We start from the raw sequence: 18454 nt of genomic DNA, 5'->3' as shown, positions 1-18454 counted from the left end.
TGATGTGTTCTAAGGTCAAAGCTGAACATCAGAAACCATCAGGTCTACTACAACAACCTGAAATCCCAGAATGGAAATGGGAAAACATTACCATGGATTTCATTACTAAATTGCCAAGGACTGCAAGTGGTTATGATACTATTTGGGTAATTGTTGATCGTCTCACCAAGTCAGCACACTTCCTGCCAATAAGAAAAGATGACAAGATGGAGAAGTTAGCACGACTGTATTTGAAGTAAGTCGTCTCCAGACATTGAATACCAATCTCTATTATCTCTGATAGGGATGGCAGATTTATTTCAAGATTCTGGCAGACATTACAGCAAGCATTGGGAACTCGTCTAGACATGAGTACTGCCTATCATCCACAAACTGATGGGCAGAGCGAAAGGATGATACAAACGCTTGAAGACATGCTACGAGCTTGTGTTATTGATTTCGGAAACAGTTGGGATCGACATCTACCGTTAGCAGAATTTTCCTACAACAACAGCTACCATTCAAGCATTGAGATGGAGCCGTTTGAAGCACTTTATGGTAGAAAGTGCAGGTCTCCTATTTGTTGGAGTGAAGTGGGGGATAGACAGATTACGGGTCCGGAGATAATACAAGAAACTACCGAGAAAATCATCCAAATTCAACAAAGATTGAAAACCGCCCAGAGTCGACAAAAGAGCTACGCGGACAGTAAAAGAAAAGATATAGAGTTTGAAATTGGAGAAATGGTCATGCTTAAGGTTTCACCTTGGAAAGGCGTTGTTCGATTTGGTAAACGGGGGAAACTAAATCCAAGGTACATTGGACCATTCAAGATTATAGATCGTGTCGGACCAGTAGCTTACCAACTGGAGCTACCTCAACAACTCGCGGCTGTACATAACACTTTCCACGTCTCAAATTTGAAGAAATGTTTTGCTAAAGAAGATCTCACTATTCCGTTGGACGAAATCCAAATCAATGAAAAACTTCAATTCATTGAAGAACCCGTCGAAATAATGGATCGTGAGGTTAAGAGACTTAAACAAAACAAGATACCTATTGTTATGGTTTGATGGAATGCTCGTAGAGGACCCGAGTTCACCTGGGAGCGTGAAGATCAGATGAAGAAGAAATACCCGCATTTATTTCCAGAAGATACGTCAACACCTCCAACTGCTTAAAATTTCGGGACGAAATTTATTTAACGGGTAGGTACTGTAGTGACCCGAACTTTTCCATGTTTATATATATATTAAATGAAATTGTTATTTACATGATTAAGTGTTTCCAACATGTTAAGCAATCAAACTTGTTAAGACTTGATTAATTGAAATAGGTTTCATATAGACAATTGACCACCCAAGTTGACCGGTGATTCACGAACGTTAAAACTTGTAAAAACTATACGATGACATATATATGGTTATATATATAGTTAACATGATTTTATTATATGTATGTATCTCATTAGGTATTTTAACAATGAGTTATATACATAAAAATGAGACTATTAATTTAAGAAACTCGAAAACGATATATATAACGATTATCGTTATAACAACGTCTTACTAGGTACATATGAATCATATTAAGATATTGATACACTTGGTTAATTATGTTAAATGATAATTAAATATATTATTAAGTGTATTAACAATGAAATACGTATGTAAAAATAAGACTACTAACTTAATGATTTCGAAACGAGACATATATGTAACGATTATCGTTGTAACGACATTTAACTGTATATATATCATACTAAGATATATTATATATCATAATATCATGATAATATAACAATTTAACATCTCATTTGTTATAATAAACAATGGGTTAGCAACATTCAACAAGATCATTAACCTAAAGGTTTCAAAACAACATTTACATGTAACGACTAACGATGACTTAACGACTCAGTTAAAATGTATATACATGTAGTGTTTTAATATGTATTCATACACTTTTGAAAGACTTCAAGACACTTATCAAAATACTTCTACTTAACAAAAATGCTTACAATTACATCCTCGTTCAGTTTCATCAACAATTCTACTCGTATGCACCCGTATTCATACTCGTACAATACACAGCTTTTATATGTATGTACTATTGGTATATACACTCCAATGATCAGCTCTTAGCAGCCCATGTGAGTCACCTAACACATGTGGGAACCATCATTTGGCAACTAGCATGAAATATCTCATAAAATTACAAAAATATGAGTAATCATTCATGACTTATTTACATGAAAACAAAATTACATATCCTTTATATCTAATCCATACACCAACGACCAAAAACACCTACAAACACTTTCATTCTTCAATTTTCTTCATCTAATTGAGCTCTCTCAAGTTCTATCTTCAAGTTCTAAGTGTTCTTCATAAATTTCAAAAGTTCTAGTTTCATAAAATCAAGAATACTTCCAAGATTGCAAGTTTACTTCCAAGTTTTCTAAATCCATTCCAAGTAATCATCCAATATCAAGAAACCTTTGTTACTTATAGTATGTTATCTTTCTAATACAAGGTAATAATCATATTCAAACTTTAATTCAATTTCTATAACTATAACAATCTTATTTCGAGTGGAAATCTTACTTGAAATTGTTTTCGTGTCATGATTCTGCTTCAAGAACTTTCAAGCCATCCAAGGATTCTTTAAAGCTAGATCTATTTTTTTCATTTCCAATAGGTTTATCCAAGGAACTTGAGGTAGTAATGATGTTCATAACATCATTCGATTCATACATATAAAGCTATCTTATTCGAAGGTTTAAACTTGTAATCACTAGAACATAGTTTAGTTAATTCTGAACTTGTTTGCAAATAAAAGTTAATCCTTCTAACTTGACTTTTAAAATCAACTAAACACATGTTCTATATCTATATGATATGCTAACTTAATGATTTAAAACCTGGAAACACGAAAAACACCGTAAAACCGGATTTACGCCGTCGTAGTAACACCGCGGGCTGTTTTGGGTTAGTTAATTAAAAACTATGATAAACTTTGATTTAAAAGTTGTTATTCTGGGAAAATGATTTTTATTATGAACATGAAACTATATCCAAAAATTATGGTTAAACTCAAAGTGGAAGTATGTTTTCTAAAATGGTCATCTAGACGTCGTTCTTTCGACTGAAATGACTACCTTTACAAAAATGACTTGTAACTTATTTTTCCGACTATAAACCTATACTTTTTCTGTTTATATTCATAAAATATAGTTCAATATGAAACCATAGCAATTTGATTCACTCAAAACGAATTTAAAATGAAGAAGTTATGGGTAAAACAAGATTGGATAATTTTTCTCATTTTAGCTACGTGAAAATTGGTAACAAATCTATTCCAACCATAACTTAATCAACTTGTATTGTATATTATGTAATCTTGAGATACCATAGACACGTATACAATGTTTCGACCTATCATGTCGACACATCTATATATATTTCAGAACAATCATAGACACTCTATATGTGAATGTTGGAGTTAGCTATACAGGGTTGAGGTTGATTCTAAAATATATATGGTTTGAGTTGTGATCAATACTGAGATACGTATACACTGGGTCGTGGATTGATTCAAGATAATATTTATCGATTTATTTATGTACATCTAACCGTGGACAACTAGTTGTAGGTTACTAACGAGGACAGCTGACTTAATAAACTTAAAACATCAAAATATATTAAAAGTGTTGTAAATATATTTTGAACATACTTTGATATATATGTATATATTGTTATAGGTTCGTGAATCAACCAGTGGTCAAGTCTTACTTCCCGACGAAGTAAAAATCTGTGAAAGTGAGTTATAGTCCCACTTTTAATAATCTAATATTTTTGGGATGAGAATACATGCAGGTTTTATAAATGATTTACAAAATAGACACAAGTACGTGAAACTACATTCTATGGTTGAATTAACGAAATCGAATATGCCCCTTTTTTATTAAGTCTGGTAATCTAAGAATTAGGCAACAGACACCCTAATTGACGCGAATCCTAAAGATAGATCTATTGGGCCTAACAAACCCCATCCAAAGTACCGGATGCTTTAGTACTTCGAAATTTATATATCATATCCGAAGAGTGTCCCGGAATGATGGGGATATTCTTATATATGCATCTTGTTAATGTCGGTTACCAGGTGTTCACCATATGAATGATTTTTATCTCTATGTATGGGATGTGCATTGAAATATGAAATCTTGTGGTCTATTGTTACGATTTGATATATATAGGTTAAACCTATAACTCACCAACATTTTTGTTGACGTTTAAAGCATGTTTATTCTCAGGTGAATACTAAGAGCTTCCGTTGTTGCATACTAAAATAAGGACAAGATTTGGAGTCCATGTTTGTATGATATTGTGTAAAAACTGCATTCAAGAAACTGATTTCGATGTAACATATTTATATTGTAAACCATTATGTAATGGTCGTGTGTAAACAGGATATTTTAGATTATCATTATTTGATAATCTACGTAAAGCTTTTTAAACCTTTATTTATGAAATAAAGGTTATGGTTTGTTTTAAAAATGAATGCAGTCTTTGAAAAACGTCTCATATAGAGGTCAAAACCTCGCAACGAAATCAATTAAAATGGAACGTTTTTAATCAATAAGAACGGGATTTTTCAGATATTTCATGCTAGTTTCCAAATGATGGTTCCCACATGTGTTAGGTGACTCACATGGGCTGCTAATAGCTGATCATTGGAGTGTATATACCAATAGTACATACATCTAAAAGCTGTGTATTGTACGAGTACGAATACGGGTGCATACGAGTAGAATTGTTGTTGAAACTGAACGAGGATGTAATTGTAAGCATTTTTGTTAAGTAGAAGTATTTTGATAAGTGTCTTTAAGTCTTTCAAAAAGTGTATGAATACATATTAAAACACTACATGTATATACATTTTAACTGAGTCGTTAAGTCATCGTTAGTCGTTACATGTAAGTGTTGTTTTGAAACCTTTAGGTTAACGATCTTGTTAAATGTTGTTAACCCAATGTTTATAATATCAAATAAGATTTTAAATTATTATATTATCATGATATTATGATGTACGAATATCTCTTAATATGATATATATATACATTAAATGTCGTTACAACGATAATCGTTACATATATGTCTCGTTTCAAAATCATTAAGTTAGTAGTCTTGTTTTTACATATGTAGTTCATTATTAATATACTTAATGATATTTTTACTTATCATAATATCATGTTAACTATATATATAACCATATATATGTCATCATATAGTTTTTACAAGTTTTAACATTCGTGAATCACCGGTCAACTTGGGTGGTCAATTGTCTATATGAAACCTATTTCAATTAATCAAGTCTTAACAAGTTTGATTGCTTAATATGTTGGAAACACTTAATCATGTAAATAACAATTTCATTTAATATATATATAAACATGGAAAAGTTTGGGTCACTACACGCTCGGTCAACAACGCTACCACACGATGTAATTCTTGTACCTCGGTATTTTGATGTGTTGGTGTCTGTGTCTGTGTCTGTGTCTCCTCTACAGTTTCTGGAATTATTGGGGTTTCTTCTTGCTGGATCTCCTGTTCAACTAAAGTTCCAAGAAATAACGCGTCACTATCAATCCACCATTGACACTCCTTCTCTGTATCAGTGGGGAAGAGACCACGTATAGGTATCTTGTTCTTGGGACAATCATCCTGCATAATCAAACACGACTTTATACATAAGATAACAAAAAATACTTGGAAATTTTCTGGTCAAACAGACGCAAGGACGCAAACAATTCTTTGTGTCTCCATAGTAGCACGTACGCAAAGACGCAAGTACAACCTTGCAACCACGCTTACCAAAGACGCAAGGATGCAGGAATGGTCTTGCGTCCTTGCCATTTCCTCTCTGTTTCAACAGTCATTTACCAGTCAATGGTAATTCCAAATATTAAAGCCCACTGACCTGAATATCTAAGAGTTTAATGTAATCAGAGATTCCAAAAGTCTCTGCTGCTGTACGCTTCCAAAAAAGAGCCCTCGGTACTCCATTCTTGTCCGTTTTTGTAGCAAAGGATTTAATGATACGACGGTAAGCCTCGAGGATCCAAATCTACAAATCATTTTTGCTTAAACAATATCAATATATATATATATATATATATATATATATATATATATATATATATATATATATATATATATATATATATATATATATATATATATATATTATCTTTAAATATTAAAACTATTTGAAATCAAACATGTCGTTACCTTAAATGCCCACATAAATCCCGCCAAAGTGTACGCCTTGCCGCTCTTTAATTGGCTTTCCCGGACAATAAACCCTTCACTAACCGCTTCGTAAGTCGGTTCCCATATACGAGACCCCCATGGGTACTTATTTACACTTGAAAAATCTTCAACTAAATATAAGAACTTCTTGTTCACCACATGGGCAGATTGTTTACCCATAAAAGCTCTCTCTACAACTAATATGATTGCTAGTCGAACCACATCATCTTCCGAAACACCGACCCGACTACTTTTTAGAAGCTTCTTTTCAATATCACCAATCAAAATGTTTGTGCTCTCTTTAATGGACGGAAATAAACGTTGTCTAATTAGAGCCGTCTCTTTTTCGTAATTTTTAGGGATGTAATGTGCCATATCCGTACGGGTACCAAACAAAAACTCCGTTACTAGACAAAATTCACGGTGACCAAATCTAATAGAAAAATTAGGCTTAAATCTAAACCATATGTCATCTTGCTCCTCGGGGTACTTATCATCATCAATACCTTCCGGTCGTACAGTTTTACGTTGGAGCATTGCATGTACAAGTCCGGGATCGTTTCCCATGTATTCAAGATCTAACCATACACCAAAACACGTTTGTTTAAATATTTTTATTTGATTTTCGGTCATCACTTTCTTCACATCACCTATAATACTTATTTTATTCTTCATCGTCAGTTTACCTTCAACCCATCCCTGTAAAATTAACAATAACAACATCAGCATATGATACGCAAATACGCAAAATTGGCCTTGCGTCCTAAACTACAGGTACGCAAGGTCGCAAATATGGTCTTGCGACTTGATTGTGTCCGGAACGCAAGGACGCAAAACGACCATTTTGCCTGGACAGTCAAATTAATTTAACCAGCAACAAATTGTTGTTTCACCAAAACACTATACAAAACAAGACATAATATACCCCATTATTTAAAAAAAAAGCAAGAATACGGTTTAATAATGATGATTATCACAGAGACATTTCATCAAACAGTTGGTGTGCACATTTTCAGATTTATATATGAACATATGAAATTGATATACACCTCCCAAATAACTAACATATATAGTGAAGGAATAACTAACCTGCGGATTTGCCATTGTTATTAGGTTGATATCTTGATTTATTTTGTAGTTAAAATGGAGCAGACGAAGACGATGGTGACGTAGTTGGTGACGTAGACGCTGGTACGTGGTGGTGGTGGTGAATACGATGGATGAACTAGTGGTAGTGCAGGTGGTGATGGTTGTTTCGATCTACTGTTTGAACGAGAGAGAAGATGATGGATCTTTGCGTATTTGCGTTTGGCTAGGTTTCACGTAATTTGCTTCTCTGCGTCTGTGCGTATTTGCGAAGTGTGTGTGTGTCAAGTGAATGTTATTATTAGGTTTATAACCTAATAATAAAAAACACAAGACGCAAAGACGCAAGCACGCAAGATCCACAAACTTTGCGTCTTGCGTCTTGCGTCTCGCAAGGCTTGTTTTGTGTCTTTGCGTATGCTATGATTACTATTTTATGTTGCTGCTATTTGAGTTTTTTTTTATTTGTTTAACTACTGTTAATGAATATGTCCATCTATGTTTACAAATATTTATCTAGTGCTTAAGTGTAAGTTTATAAAAGTTATTGACCAAATTACTCCCGTCGTCCTTGAACTTGTACTAAAAATTAAAATGACCAATAAAACAGATAGGCTAAAATTAAAATACCATTTCATTAACCAGTAGTACAAAAGGCCCTACGACCTACTTTATTACATGATCAACCAAGATTAATTAAATTGCAGCAGCATACATGTGACGCCCCGTACAAAATCCTCGTGTATGGTACATCAACAACAGGATCATTACAAGGTCAAACACTATATGCTGTTTGAAAACCAGTTTTGCATTCATGAACAGATAATGTTTTACAAAAGATGAATAGGAAACATTAACATGAGTACATGATACTAAGGTCATTACAAAGCTATTGTTTTGAAAATAACATAAGTTGGGAATGCAAAGTAAAAGTTTCATGTTTGAGACATCTCTAAGTAATGCAGCGGAAGTCTAACACAGCAAGTCTATACACCGAGACTAGAATAGCAAGGCTAACAGCAGAAGCAACAACGTCTAAACACCTGAGAAATACATGCTTAAAAAGGCAACACGAATGTTGGTGAGCTATAGTTTGTTTGTATTCAGTAATGTAATGTAGACCACGAGATTTCAGTGCTTCAAACAAGCGTTTCATATCAGTAATTCAAATCAGTATGATAAAGTATATGTATAACCGTGGGCACTCGGTAACTAACTTAACGTTTATACCCCCTGAAAGTACACTTGGCAAGTGCGTATGTATACGAAGTATTAAACACTCGTTAAATGCTAGCGCGACTAGCCCGAGTGGGGATGTCAAACCCTATGGATCCATATCTAAGATTCGCGTTCATGGTTCAAAAACCAATGATTAATCGTTACCGAGCTAAAGGGAATGTTTATGCCGTTGTATAACCCACACATATATAAGTTTAAGTACTCGTGCCTAGTATGTAAAACATAAAATCCGCATGTATTCTCAGTTCCCAAAATAAGTTAAAGTAAAAAGGGAATGCTATAACTCACAGTGATAAATGCGGTAAAGTCGGTAATGAAAGTACGCAAGTAGTAAGTCGGTCCGAAAGGTCGTCAACCTAAATCAAGGGTTACTAGGTCAGTAGGTTGTTTTTATAAATTCTAATAGTGCATAAAATAAGTTTAAGTGTCATCATCATCATCATTCATCATCATAAAAGCTAAGTAAGTTCAACAAGAATAGAGATCGAAACAATAGGCTGATTTTCGGTCAGCTTCTGCGAACTCTACGTAAATTGAAAAGATGCATAGTCAGTGGCTATGGCTCCGTATGTGAGTCCCCTAACCGCTGACCAATTTTCAGAACCTAACTCATCTTCGTTTGACCGTGGCGACGGTTTAAGTGCGAGTAGGTCAGAAATTTCAGCACAACGTTAATAGGGTGTAGTGACTCTCGGAGGGCCATAAATCCTAAACCGTAACTCGGATTAAGACGAGGCATAAACGGAAAATCATCTACTCGAACCGAAATAACTGAAAATCAACTTTCCAGTAGCCCAGGTGGTCTGATCAGATAATAAAATCAGTGGACAAGTGCTCCGGTGAGGTTCTTGGTGCTTGATGCTCATCACGGTTCTCATCCTTGATGCTTGTACAACTCGTTGATGGTTTAGCATCACTTTTGACCAAGATTCTACCATCAATACACAATATGTTAAGACCAAGTGGTAACACAACTCATTTAAGAGTCTTAGATGGATGATGAACCAAGGTTACATCATATCCTTAGTCTTAACACAATTACAAGTCCTATTTACAAACAAAGTTACAAACTTTACATCAATCAAACAAGTATGAACATGATCCAAGTCAAAAGAGGTGATGGAACCCTAAGCTAGGGAGCTTGGATCCCTTTCACACAATTTATAAGGTCACAAAGCTAGAAAGCTTGAACCTTTAGTGTTCTTGAAGATCTTGAAGCATAAAGCTTGGATCTTTAAGATATATGAAGATAACAAACAAAAGTTTGAATCTTTATCACAAAATAACAAGATTAAAGTAAAAGAAAGATGAATCTACAAAGTTGATGAAGATTCAAAGCTAGAAAGCTTGAATCTTCCATGTTCTTGAAAGATTCATGCTTGAATCAACAAGATATAAGCAAGATCAAAGCTAAAAGGAACTTTGATCTCCATAATATGATGATGATGGCCACGAAAATGAAAGGAAAAGAAGAAGAAAAAGAAGACTTACAAGCAATACTAGAAAGGAAAGAAAGAAAGAACAAGTGTGTGTGAAAACCAAATGAGCAAGTGATTTGAATGAGAGGTAAATGGCTAGTATTTATAAGCAAGGAATTTGACAAGGATTGATGACATGGACAAGGGCTAGTATTTATAAGCAAGGAATTTGACAAGGATTGATGACATGGACAAGGGCTAATTAATTGGGTCACTAGCTAGAGTAGGGTGGGCTTGAGCCCAACAAGGTAGAAAGTCCAACAAGACTAACTATTGTGCATAATTAAATTACTACGAGTAATTAAGCATCCAAAAACCCAGGTAATTATTATTATAAAATAATAATTAATATTTCGCAGTCATAATATTCCGATTATGACAAAAGTTAAACGTGCGCGCAAGTTCGCGGTTTATTCGAAACGTCAAATAACACTAACGGTTATAAAGGCTTCCAATGATCAAGTTATGTCTCCTACGTACTCTAAGGCACGTTTTAACATATAAATGGAAGTAAACCACGTAAATCAAGTTTCCAGAGTATAAAGTAACACAGTACGCACAAATACGCAGTTTCGCAAAAACACAAGGCACAAAAGCAAGTCGAAAAAGCCGGGTCGTTACAATACATAATCTGAGCATTCAACACTTCTCGATCAGAAGGATACACCAACTCGCCTTCATCAGCAAAGAAGTTGTTCAACAACATGCCATACGGCAATCCACTCCCACCAGCTGCAGGCAATCCTGCCATCCGATTAGCAACCACATATACCAGATTAATTGGGATTTGTTCGAGCAAACACATCAAAATCAAAACTTCGGTTACAAATAGCTCCACATCAGCATCATCTCGAAACATGACATTCTTCTTGATGACATTCATCATCTGTTGATACTGGTCCTGAATATCTTCCTCCCTGATAATGACAGGACCACTGTTTGGCATGTAAAAACCAGGTTTACATAATCCCGAAATAAACCCAGAAGCTGAGAATGAATTTCCTGTAGCTGACCTCCTAGGGGCCTTTTTCACATCCTTGCTAAGACTGAAAAACTTGAAATCTCCATCTTGAATATCCAGAATCTCACCAAACTCCTCCAACGTCCAATCGTAGGAATAACCAAACATGTTCACGTGAACACATTTCAGTTTACGTGGATCAAAGACATAGTTAGCATAGAATTCCCTAACATGTCTGGGATAGTACTCATTAACTTGACGATATAGAAAAGCTCCAGCATCTATTCCCCGCCAGTACGCGGAAAAATCACCTTGAGCAACAACGTTAATACCAGGAAGAATGGGACGGTCGGCTAATAGTCGTCGTCTTTCAGCAACTTGTGATGACTCTCCTTGTGATGGTCGGTGTGAAGCTCTAGCTCTTCTATCCATGGATATTAACTGAGATTAACTGTAAATAACAAACTAATTAAAAATAATCATCATACAAACAAATAATAAATACTATAATTAGTGAAGAAAAATGCTTAAATTAGTACCTTAAAGTACCTTTAATCAATGAACTGCACAAGGATGGAATTTTTATGAGACTGTGAAATCAAAGTTCCAGGGTCATACTATAAATATGGTAAAATCTTATCCGACAAAAATCTAAGAAATCTTACTAAATCTTATCTGAAAATCCAACATCTGATCAGATAAGGTCGCAAGTTCGCAAGACGCAAGGACGCAAGCTTGCGCCTTGCGAGGGCAAGACGCAAGGCACCTTGCGTCTTGCGAGGGCAACCTGGCAAATTTTTTTTTTTTTTTTGGGCTCCAGCGCAAGAAACTTGCTGGGAATGAGCATTTTGGCTATAATCCCTTAGCTTTTTTCATCCGTCTAAAAGCTTTAACCTTTTTAACCAAACGGAGTTTTTTTTTATATGAGCTTTTTCATAAAACCTAAAAACTTCTCTATGCCAAACATACCCGTAATGTGAATAACGATCCTAAAAGATTACATAATAATTAATGACACCAATACTCAGAAATGATTAAGTCCACAAATCCGACAATGTCAAAAACAAAATTAACTAGAGAATCATGAACATAAAAGTGAAGTCTCACTTGCTTTCCCATTTTACAAGCATGACAAAACAACGGAGAATTAGTTTTATGACAAGTAATTGATTGACTAGATATAAGTCGACTCAAGATATCACTTCCATGGTAACTAAGTCGTTGATGTCATGCTGTCTAAGTGGATAGAAAAAGTTGTTGGGCTTCGAAACTAGAGGTGTGACAGGATATAGATCGTTAGTGTTATCACGTCAGAGGAGGATGTGGCAAGTCAAATATCTTTTACTAATAAATCAAATTTAGTTGAAACTTTAATATCCCGAGTGAACTGACAAACAAACGCTAGATTTTTAACTATGTTGAGAGTGACAAGTACATAGTTTAGCTGTAAGGGTCGATGAGGTAGTAGGAAAAATGCTATATCAAGTGTTGATGATATGTGTAGGCATTTCGTCACTAACAACCGATGGATAAATGTAACGATTAAAAACAATACTCAAATTACTAACCGATGAAGTAAGGTGAGTAGATGCACGTGTACAAAATCAAACTATTTATACTCTAGCTATTTTTTTTTTATTTTTATTTTTAAATAATACTCTGCATAATTTAACTTAATAGATTTTAAATAAGAAGTGAACTTTCACTTGCTCAACCAAAAAGGATGTCAATGATATATACAATCCCCAAGCAAATATACATATACAAAATCAAACCAGAAAACGTTATTTCACCCATTTACAACATATTAAATACAACTTATGAACATAATGCAGTAAATTTCTTCATCACCTTCACATAACTTGAAAGCTGCCGATTTACTGTTGCTGAGTTACTAACATTTTGGTTTTGATGTTTTCGTTATTCGTGGCTGCCCCATAAGATAACTTTCGGCCTTTTAAGTTGTTCTTACCGTTAGGTGAATTTTTCATTGATGGTGAGCTTGAGTTTCTACGCGCTTTGTTTGCCGGGCTGTTGACTTTCTTTGGAGTCAAGTCAACCAAGACTCTATTCTCCCATGGCTGAGCCGCAATCCATCTATCCGTCCAACTCCAACCCCAGTTAGCAGTAGCTAGTTCTGAATCATTATGGCCAGAAATGGATTTCGAATTTGGCCTCCACTGTAAATTTGTATAATAGTTACAAATATTATCTTATACGTAGAAATTGTCAATATCTAGGATTCATTTGGTTACAAATTTTATCATATTTGAATAGTAGGGATGGCACCAGGGCGACAGCCGTGGATCCACGACCCAGTCAAGGCCCGTGTACCCGTCAACGGGTAACATTATTACCCATGCTCATGATCCGTGGATACCCATGACACATGGGTAAACCCGAGGGTTATATAAATATACAATTTTACCAATCTAAACAAGGTAAAAAAAATAACAAAAAGTTAAGAAATATATATGAAACTTAGTATTTAACTTTAATAATTGTATTTAAATTTAATATAATTTATTATCTCATTACAAGTAATAAAGTATTTAAATTTAATACTCCGTAACTGTATGCGTATACCCGTGGGTAAGTTAAATAAGCATCATGTATTAGCGGATCCGGTTTTGCCTGCGACGGATAATGCATACCCGTGACTCGCCAGTGACCCGTCGGCGGGTACAACTATTTACCCGTACCTGTGACCCGTCGGCGGGTACAACTTTTTACCTGTACCTGTACCCGTGCCAGCAGATAAGATTTAATGGCTTTACCCGCCTGTCACAGGGCGGATACTTGCAGGTCACGGCTTTTTTCTCACCCATGTTTATAAAAATGTTTGCATAAAAAGCATACGCTCATAACCATCAAAAACAGTTTAAACCAGATAGAGTATAAAACCATTCAACTGTTTTGAGAGTTGTACTAATAACAAACAAGCCATGTCAGCATTTCAAAAGTTTTTAATCAAACTTCCCCAATAGATACTTACAAATTTGAGTAGGCATTTGACTTGTAACATATTTTGACTTTTGACTGAAGTTACCTGATGAGAGAAGGCGTACGCCATAGCTCGCTCACGTTTTACAGCTGCTTCTTCTCTCTGTTGTATCCTCGCAACAGCCTCATCTTTGGTATCACAACCACCACTCCACTCCACCTGGAACAAATCAGTCAAAATTAGAGGTAGCAAAATGGGCAATGGCAGGCAGTCAAAATTAGAGGTGGCAAAATGGGCAATGGGAGGCATGGTAACGGATCAAAAAGGGTGAAGTTTTGAATAAAGCATTAAGTAGGTTGTATTATTATTGGTGACTTTTGATTCGCATCTTTATTTGATATTTTTATTTTAGTTGTTTGAGTCGTTGGATATAAAACATAACTTGAATCGACGAGTATATAATTAGTAGGCCAAAGAGTGGACCTTAATTATAATGGTATCCTAAATTCGATTAACTTCTTACAAACATGTGTATAATGTAAAAATACTGAATCTTGTTAACATTTTTTTACCAAAATTGAATGGATTACATTCTGAACTCGTATAATATTTAAATTACATTTTACCTCTAGATCATGTAGTTTAGTCTCGAGCTTCAGCTGATTTTCTAATTTCTTCCGCCTGATCCCTCCGTCTTCAACCATACAAAGTCTGCGAGCTCTGATTTGAGCTTGTATCTTGCTCCATGATTGAAGGTTTATTAATGTGTTTGTCGTTTGTTTCTTGCCAAAATCACTGTTTGTAAGTGTCTGCAATCTCATTACTCCTTTCAAATGCCTTAAAGTTCTCCTTGCCTTCACATATTACGAGAAGAAACATAGAATCAACTTTGTAAATTATCATAACGTAAAGCATGTAAAAATGTAACTATGATTTTGCAATTCTTATTATGAAGGATCAAATTAATTATATATGGAGAAGCATTATGAAGTTACTGTAAGTAAATGGGTTGTCGAGTTAAATATAGTAAATCACCTATGAAGTTACTTTGAAAACAGACATTGCAAACCCCCTAAAAGTATGCTTTCCTCTACATTATAGATTTATAGGCAACAAGTACTCTGAGCACTGTCGTAAAAGTCGGCAGACGCGTCAGTTTGGGGACTAGCTCGTCTCGACTTGTCCAAAAAAGCCATAAAAGTCAGTCAACGCTAAAAATTCGGGTCAAAGTCGGTCACGATCGGTCGAGTCGGGCTGAGTCAGTCAAAGTCAAAGGTAGGTAAAAAAATTTATATTATTTATAATTAGATTTTGTGCCACATATCTATGTATGAAATATTTATGTTTGATATATTTATGTGTAATATATAAGTATATATGCTTAATTTATTTATCATTAAAAGTCAAGTTGGTCAACGCCCGACTCGTCCCCGACTCATCCCTCCAAGGTCCCGATTGACTCGTCCCCGACTTGTGAATTTTACAACCTTGACTTGAGTTTATGTTTTCTCAGAAACAAAAGGATTCATTAGCTTACACTTCAAAAAGACGGGAAATGGTGGATAGATAACAATGTAAGACAGCCTTACATATAATTTTAATTAGTATAGTATCATGGACTCAAACTAATTTCAGGGTAAAATAAATAAGTTGTCAAAGTAAATGAAAATAAGAATGTGCGGGACTGCGGGGCATTAATGTAATCGATTGTTGATGTACCTTAAACGCTCGGAATGAAGTTTGGATCCGAGTTGCGGCTATACCCTCGTCAATAGGACCAACGCCCTTAGTAGGCCTATTACTAATCGTAGTTTTTGATTTTTCTTGAAATTGGGGTTCCGTCCCATTAGTAGCAGATTTTAATGAAAAACCCTGTAACAAAATCCCAAAATAGCAATGTTTATTACATTAACTACTATGCACATATATGTTGATAGATATATGTATACAATAGGTGATAAAAGTGATTTTAATATGTTGGTTCTTGTTAAAGAGATAAAGATGTAATGAAATACTAACAGGACTAAAATATTTTTTAAAAAACAAATATATGCGTAGAACGGTTACTAATTTATGCAAAGAAATTCAGTGATGAAATGCATACCTTCTTTGACTTTAGTTTCCTCGGTTTGCAGTTGATTATATTCTTTAACCAGTTTCCAGATCCCATTGTTGATACTACAGTTGGGTTATACTGTAAAAATAACAAATATAGCAAACGCACATGAAAAAGACTAAAAAAAGTTATAATAAATATACAAGTGTTGTTATTTACTTTGTCATGAAGTAAGGGTAGATTGCTAATAGAAGACTTTTTAAAACATAGCAACAGAAGACTTTTAAAAGAGCTTAATTTAGTTTATTTTCTAGGATGCAACAACAAATAGATTATAATATGAAAACTCAGCATTGAAGCATACAGTTGAACCACCTTGATTTTTTTTTAATTTTTTTTTGGCAAAAAAACGATAACATTAATAAGAGTCCGAAGATCAACTCATACAACCGATACAAGAGAATCCAAAAACGAGCTCTAGCCGTACTAAACAAACCTATTCAAACGGCTCACCAACTGGGTGAACCACCTTGATTGGATATACTCAATACAAAGTTTTTAAAGTATACATTAACTTTCTTAAACGAAAGTTTCAAATCTATCATAGCTTTAGATTTAAGGGTGGACCGTTTTGTATCGACACATATTTATATAATTTATTTAATTCGGGAGGGCCGAGGCATTACTAAAGGCTAGTCGACATAATCACATAGGTAACACTATTACACTAGTGCATTAATTTCAACTATATGAATGATCTATCAATATGGATATGCATCCATAGTACTAGGTGTTTCGTTGTGCATTTCAAAAAGAATTTGTTATTATACTTCGTTTGTAGTAACCGAGAATCATGAATTTCACTTCTCTTTATAATTGTGTCGTCATTTGTCACTTAAGAGTTAAGTACTAAGACCTAGCAGAGTAAATGTGCGCTCAAATACCGTATTATTATCTATCAATTAGCTAGATAATCAAAACTTTTTAAACATTTACCACTTTTTAGAAACCGAAAGACTCTGCAGTCGCATTTTTGTAATAAACGAATAAAGTTTTCCTGGCCAGGCTATCCAAGGAAGGGGAGTAATTTTTACTTAAATGTACGTGGGCCCAGATTATCCAACCTTATCCGTAGCCACCCAAGATAAGTTGCTATTTATGTTCGAACATGAAACCTTCCGTAGCCACCCAAGATATGTTGCTAGTTATGTACTGTACAACTCTGTAAAACATGATTAGTTGTGTACATAACAAAAATGGTTGCATACATATCACTCCCCTTGTAATAATCTTAACAAAATGTAATCTACAAATCCAATATGATATTTTATGTATCTAACCTCCTATAACTTATTTAATCGTGATGTGGTATCGAACTTTTTATACGTAGTAATGCTTTAGCTGCCACACCACAAAAAAATACTAGTGGCCTTGTGAATAAAACATAAAATCAAGGGCATACACCAGCAATAACTGAAAATTTTGATATATTAGATAGAAACTATTCAAGTTGGATACAGACAAATAACATAATCTGAGTAAAGTTCCAAACTTTTTAGTAATCCAATAACATAATAACTAATTGAATAAGTGTTTAAGTACAAGAACACTTATATAACAAGTTAATATACAAAAGCATACTAAAATAAGATATGGGTATTGATGAAAGTGACATACCTTAACTTGGGTCTTTTAAATTCAATCTGAAGAACAATAAAAAACAGAGCAAAAGTGGTGTGTGTAATGTAAAACCCTGCAGTATTTAGGGAAGAAAAAATAGGATAAAAAGGGAGCAAAAGGAAGGTGGGTAGGTGTTCATAAGTTTGTTCACCAACCACAACCAGCTCAATTTTATCAATTGGTGTTTAAATAATTGGAAATTGGGGTTTGAAGAACTGTGTTAAGAATCTGTATTATTATGATTTGGGTAGGAGTGATTAAATTAACCAAATTTGAGATGATGACAGGTGATGAGTATGATTATGGTTGGTGGGTTTGGGCCGAAATTATTATAAATTTGACTCGTTGTCAATTATTGATCTTGTTTTCAGATTTTCAATATTCAATTGAAGGGGATATAACAGTAACAGTAGAAATAACAACCCCAAAAAACAAGCAGGGGCTTTTGTGCCGGTATGTAAAACTATATGACAAACGTGTACGGTACGTATAATTCAATTCTTCTTATATCCACTACCTCCCTCATATATATCAGTATTTTTTACTTGTCCCAAATTAACAGTACATTTTTAGATAAAAATAATAGAGTTAATTACACTGATGCTCACTGTGGTCTTGATTAAATTACGTCGCTAGTTCCTAACTCTTAAAAATTATATGCTTCGTCCCTGTGGTTTTAAGTCCAAACGGCGGTGGTCCCTGTGATCTTGGTTAAAT

General features: G+C 34.5%; 1 protein-coding gene across 2 annotated transcripts; it reads right to left on the bottom strand.

Moving 5' to 3' along the window:
• Positions 1 to 12766: 12766 nt before the first annotated feature.
• On the bottom strand, positions 12767 to 18111 carry LOC139876780 (protein IQ-DOMAIN 9). 2 transcript variants are annotated; one of them, XM_071864151.1, is made up of 7 exons: positions 17735 to 18111; positions 17054 to 17269; positions 16106 to 16195; positions 15721 to 15873; positions 14628 to 14855; positions 14107 to 14220; positions 12767 to 13237 (listed from the first exon to the last, which is right to left on the bottom strand). In XM_071864151.1, the coding sequence occupies exons 3-7, from the start codon at positions 16169 to 16171 to the stop codon at positions 12935 to 12937; spliced, it is 864 nt and encodes a 287-aa protein (XP_071720252.1). In that variant the 5' UTR covers positions 16172 to 16195; positions 17054 to 17269; positions 17735 to 18111; the 3' UTR covers positions 12767 to 12934. The 2 variants fall into 2 exon arrangements, with proteins under 2 accessions (XP_071720252.1, XP_071720251.1); XM_071864150.1 differs by lacking the exon at positions 17054 to 17269.
• Between the last annotated feature and the right edge of the window lie 343 nt (positions 18112 to 18454).

The sequence above is a fragment of the Rutidosis leptorrhynchoides genome, chromosome 11, assembly GCF_046630445.1.
Source record: "Rutidosis leptorrhynchoides isolate AG116_Rl617_1_P2 chromosome 11, CSIRO_AGI_Rlap_v1, whole genome shotgun sequence".
NCBI lineage: Eukaryota > Viridiplantae > Streptophyta > Magnoliopsida > Asterales > Asteraceae > Rutidosis > Rutidosis leptorrhynchoides.
The sequence above is the reverse complement of the archived record's forward strand: the minus strand, read 5'-3'. Positions and strand labels throughout refer to the sequence as shown.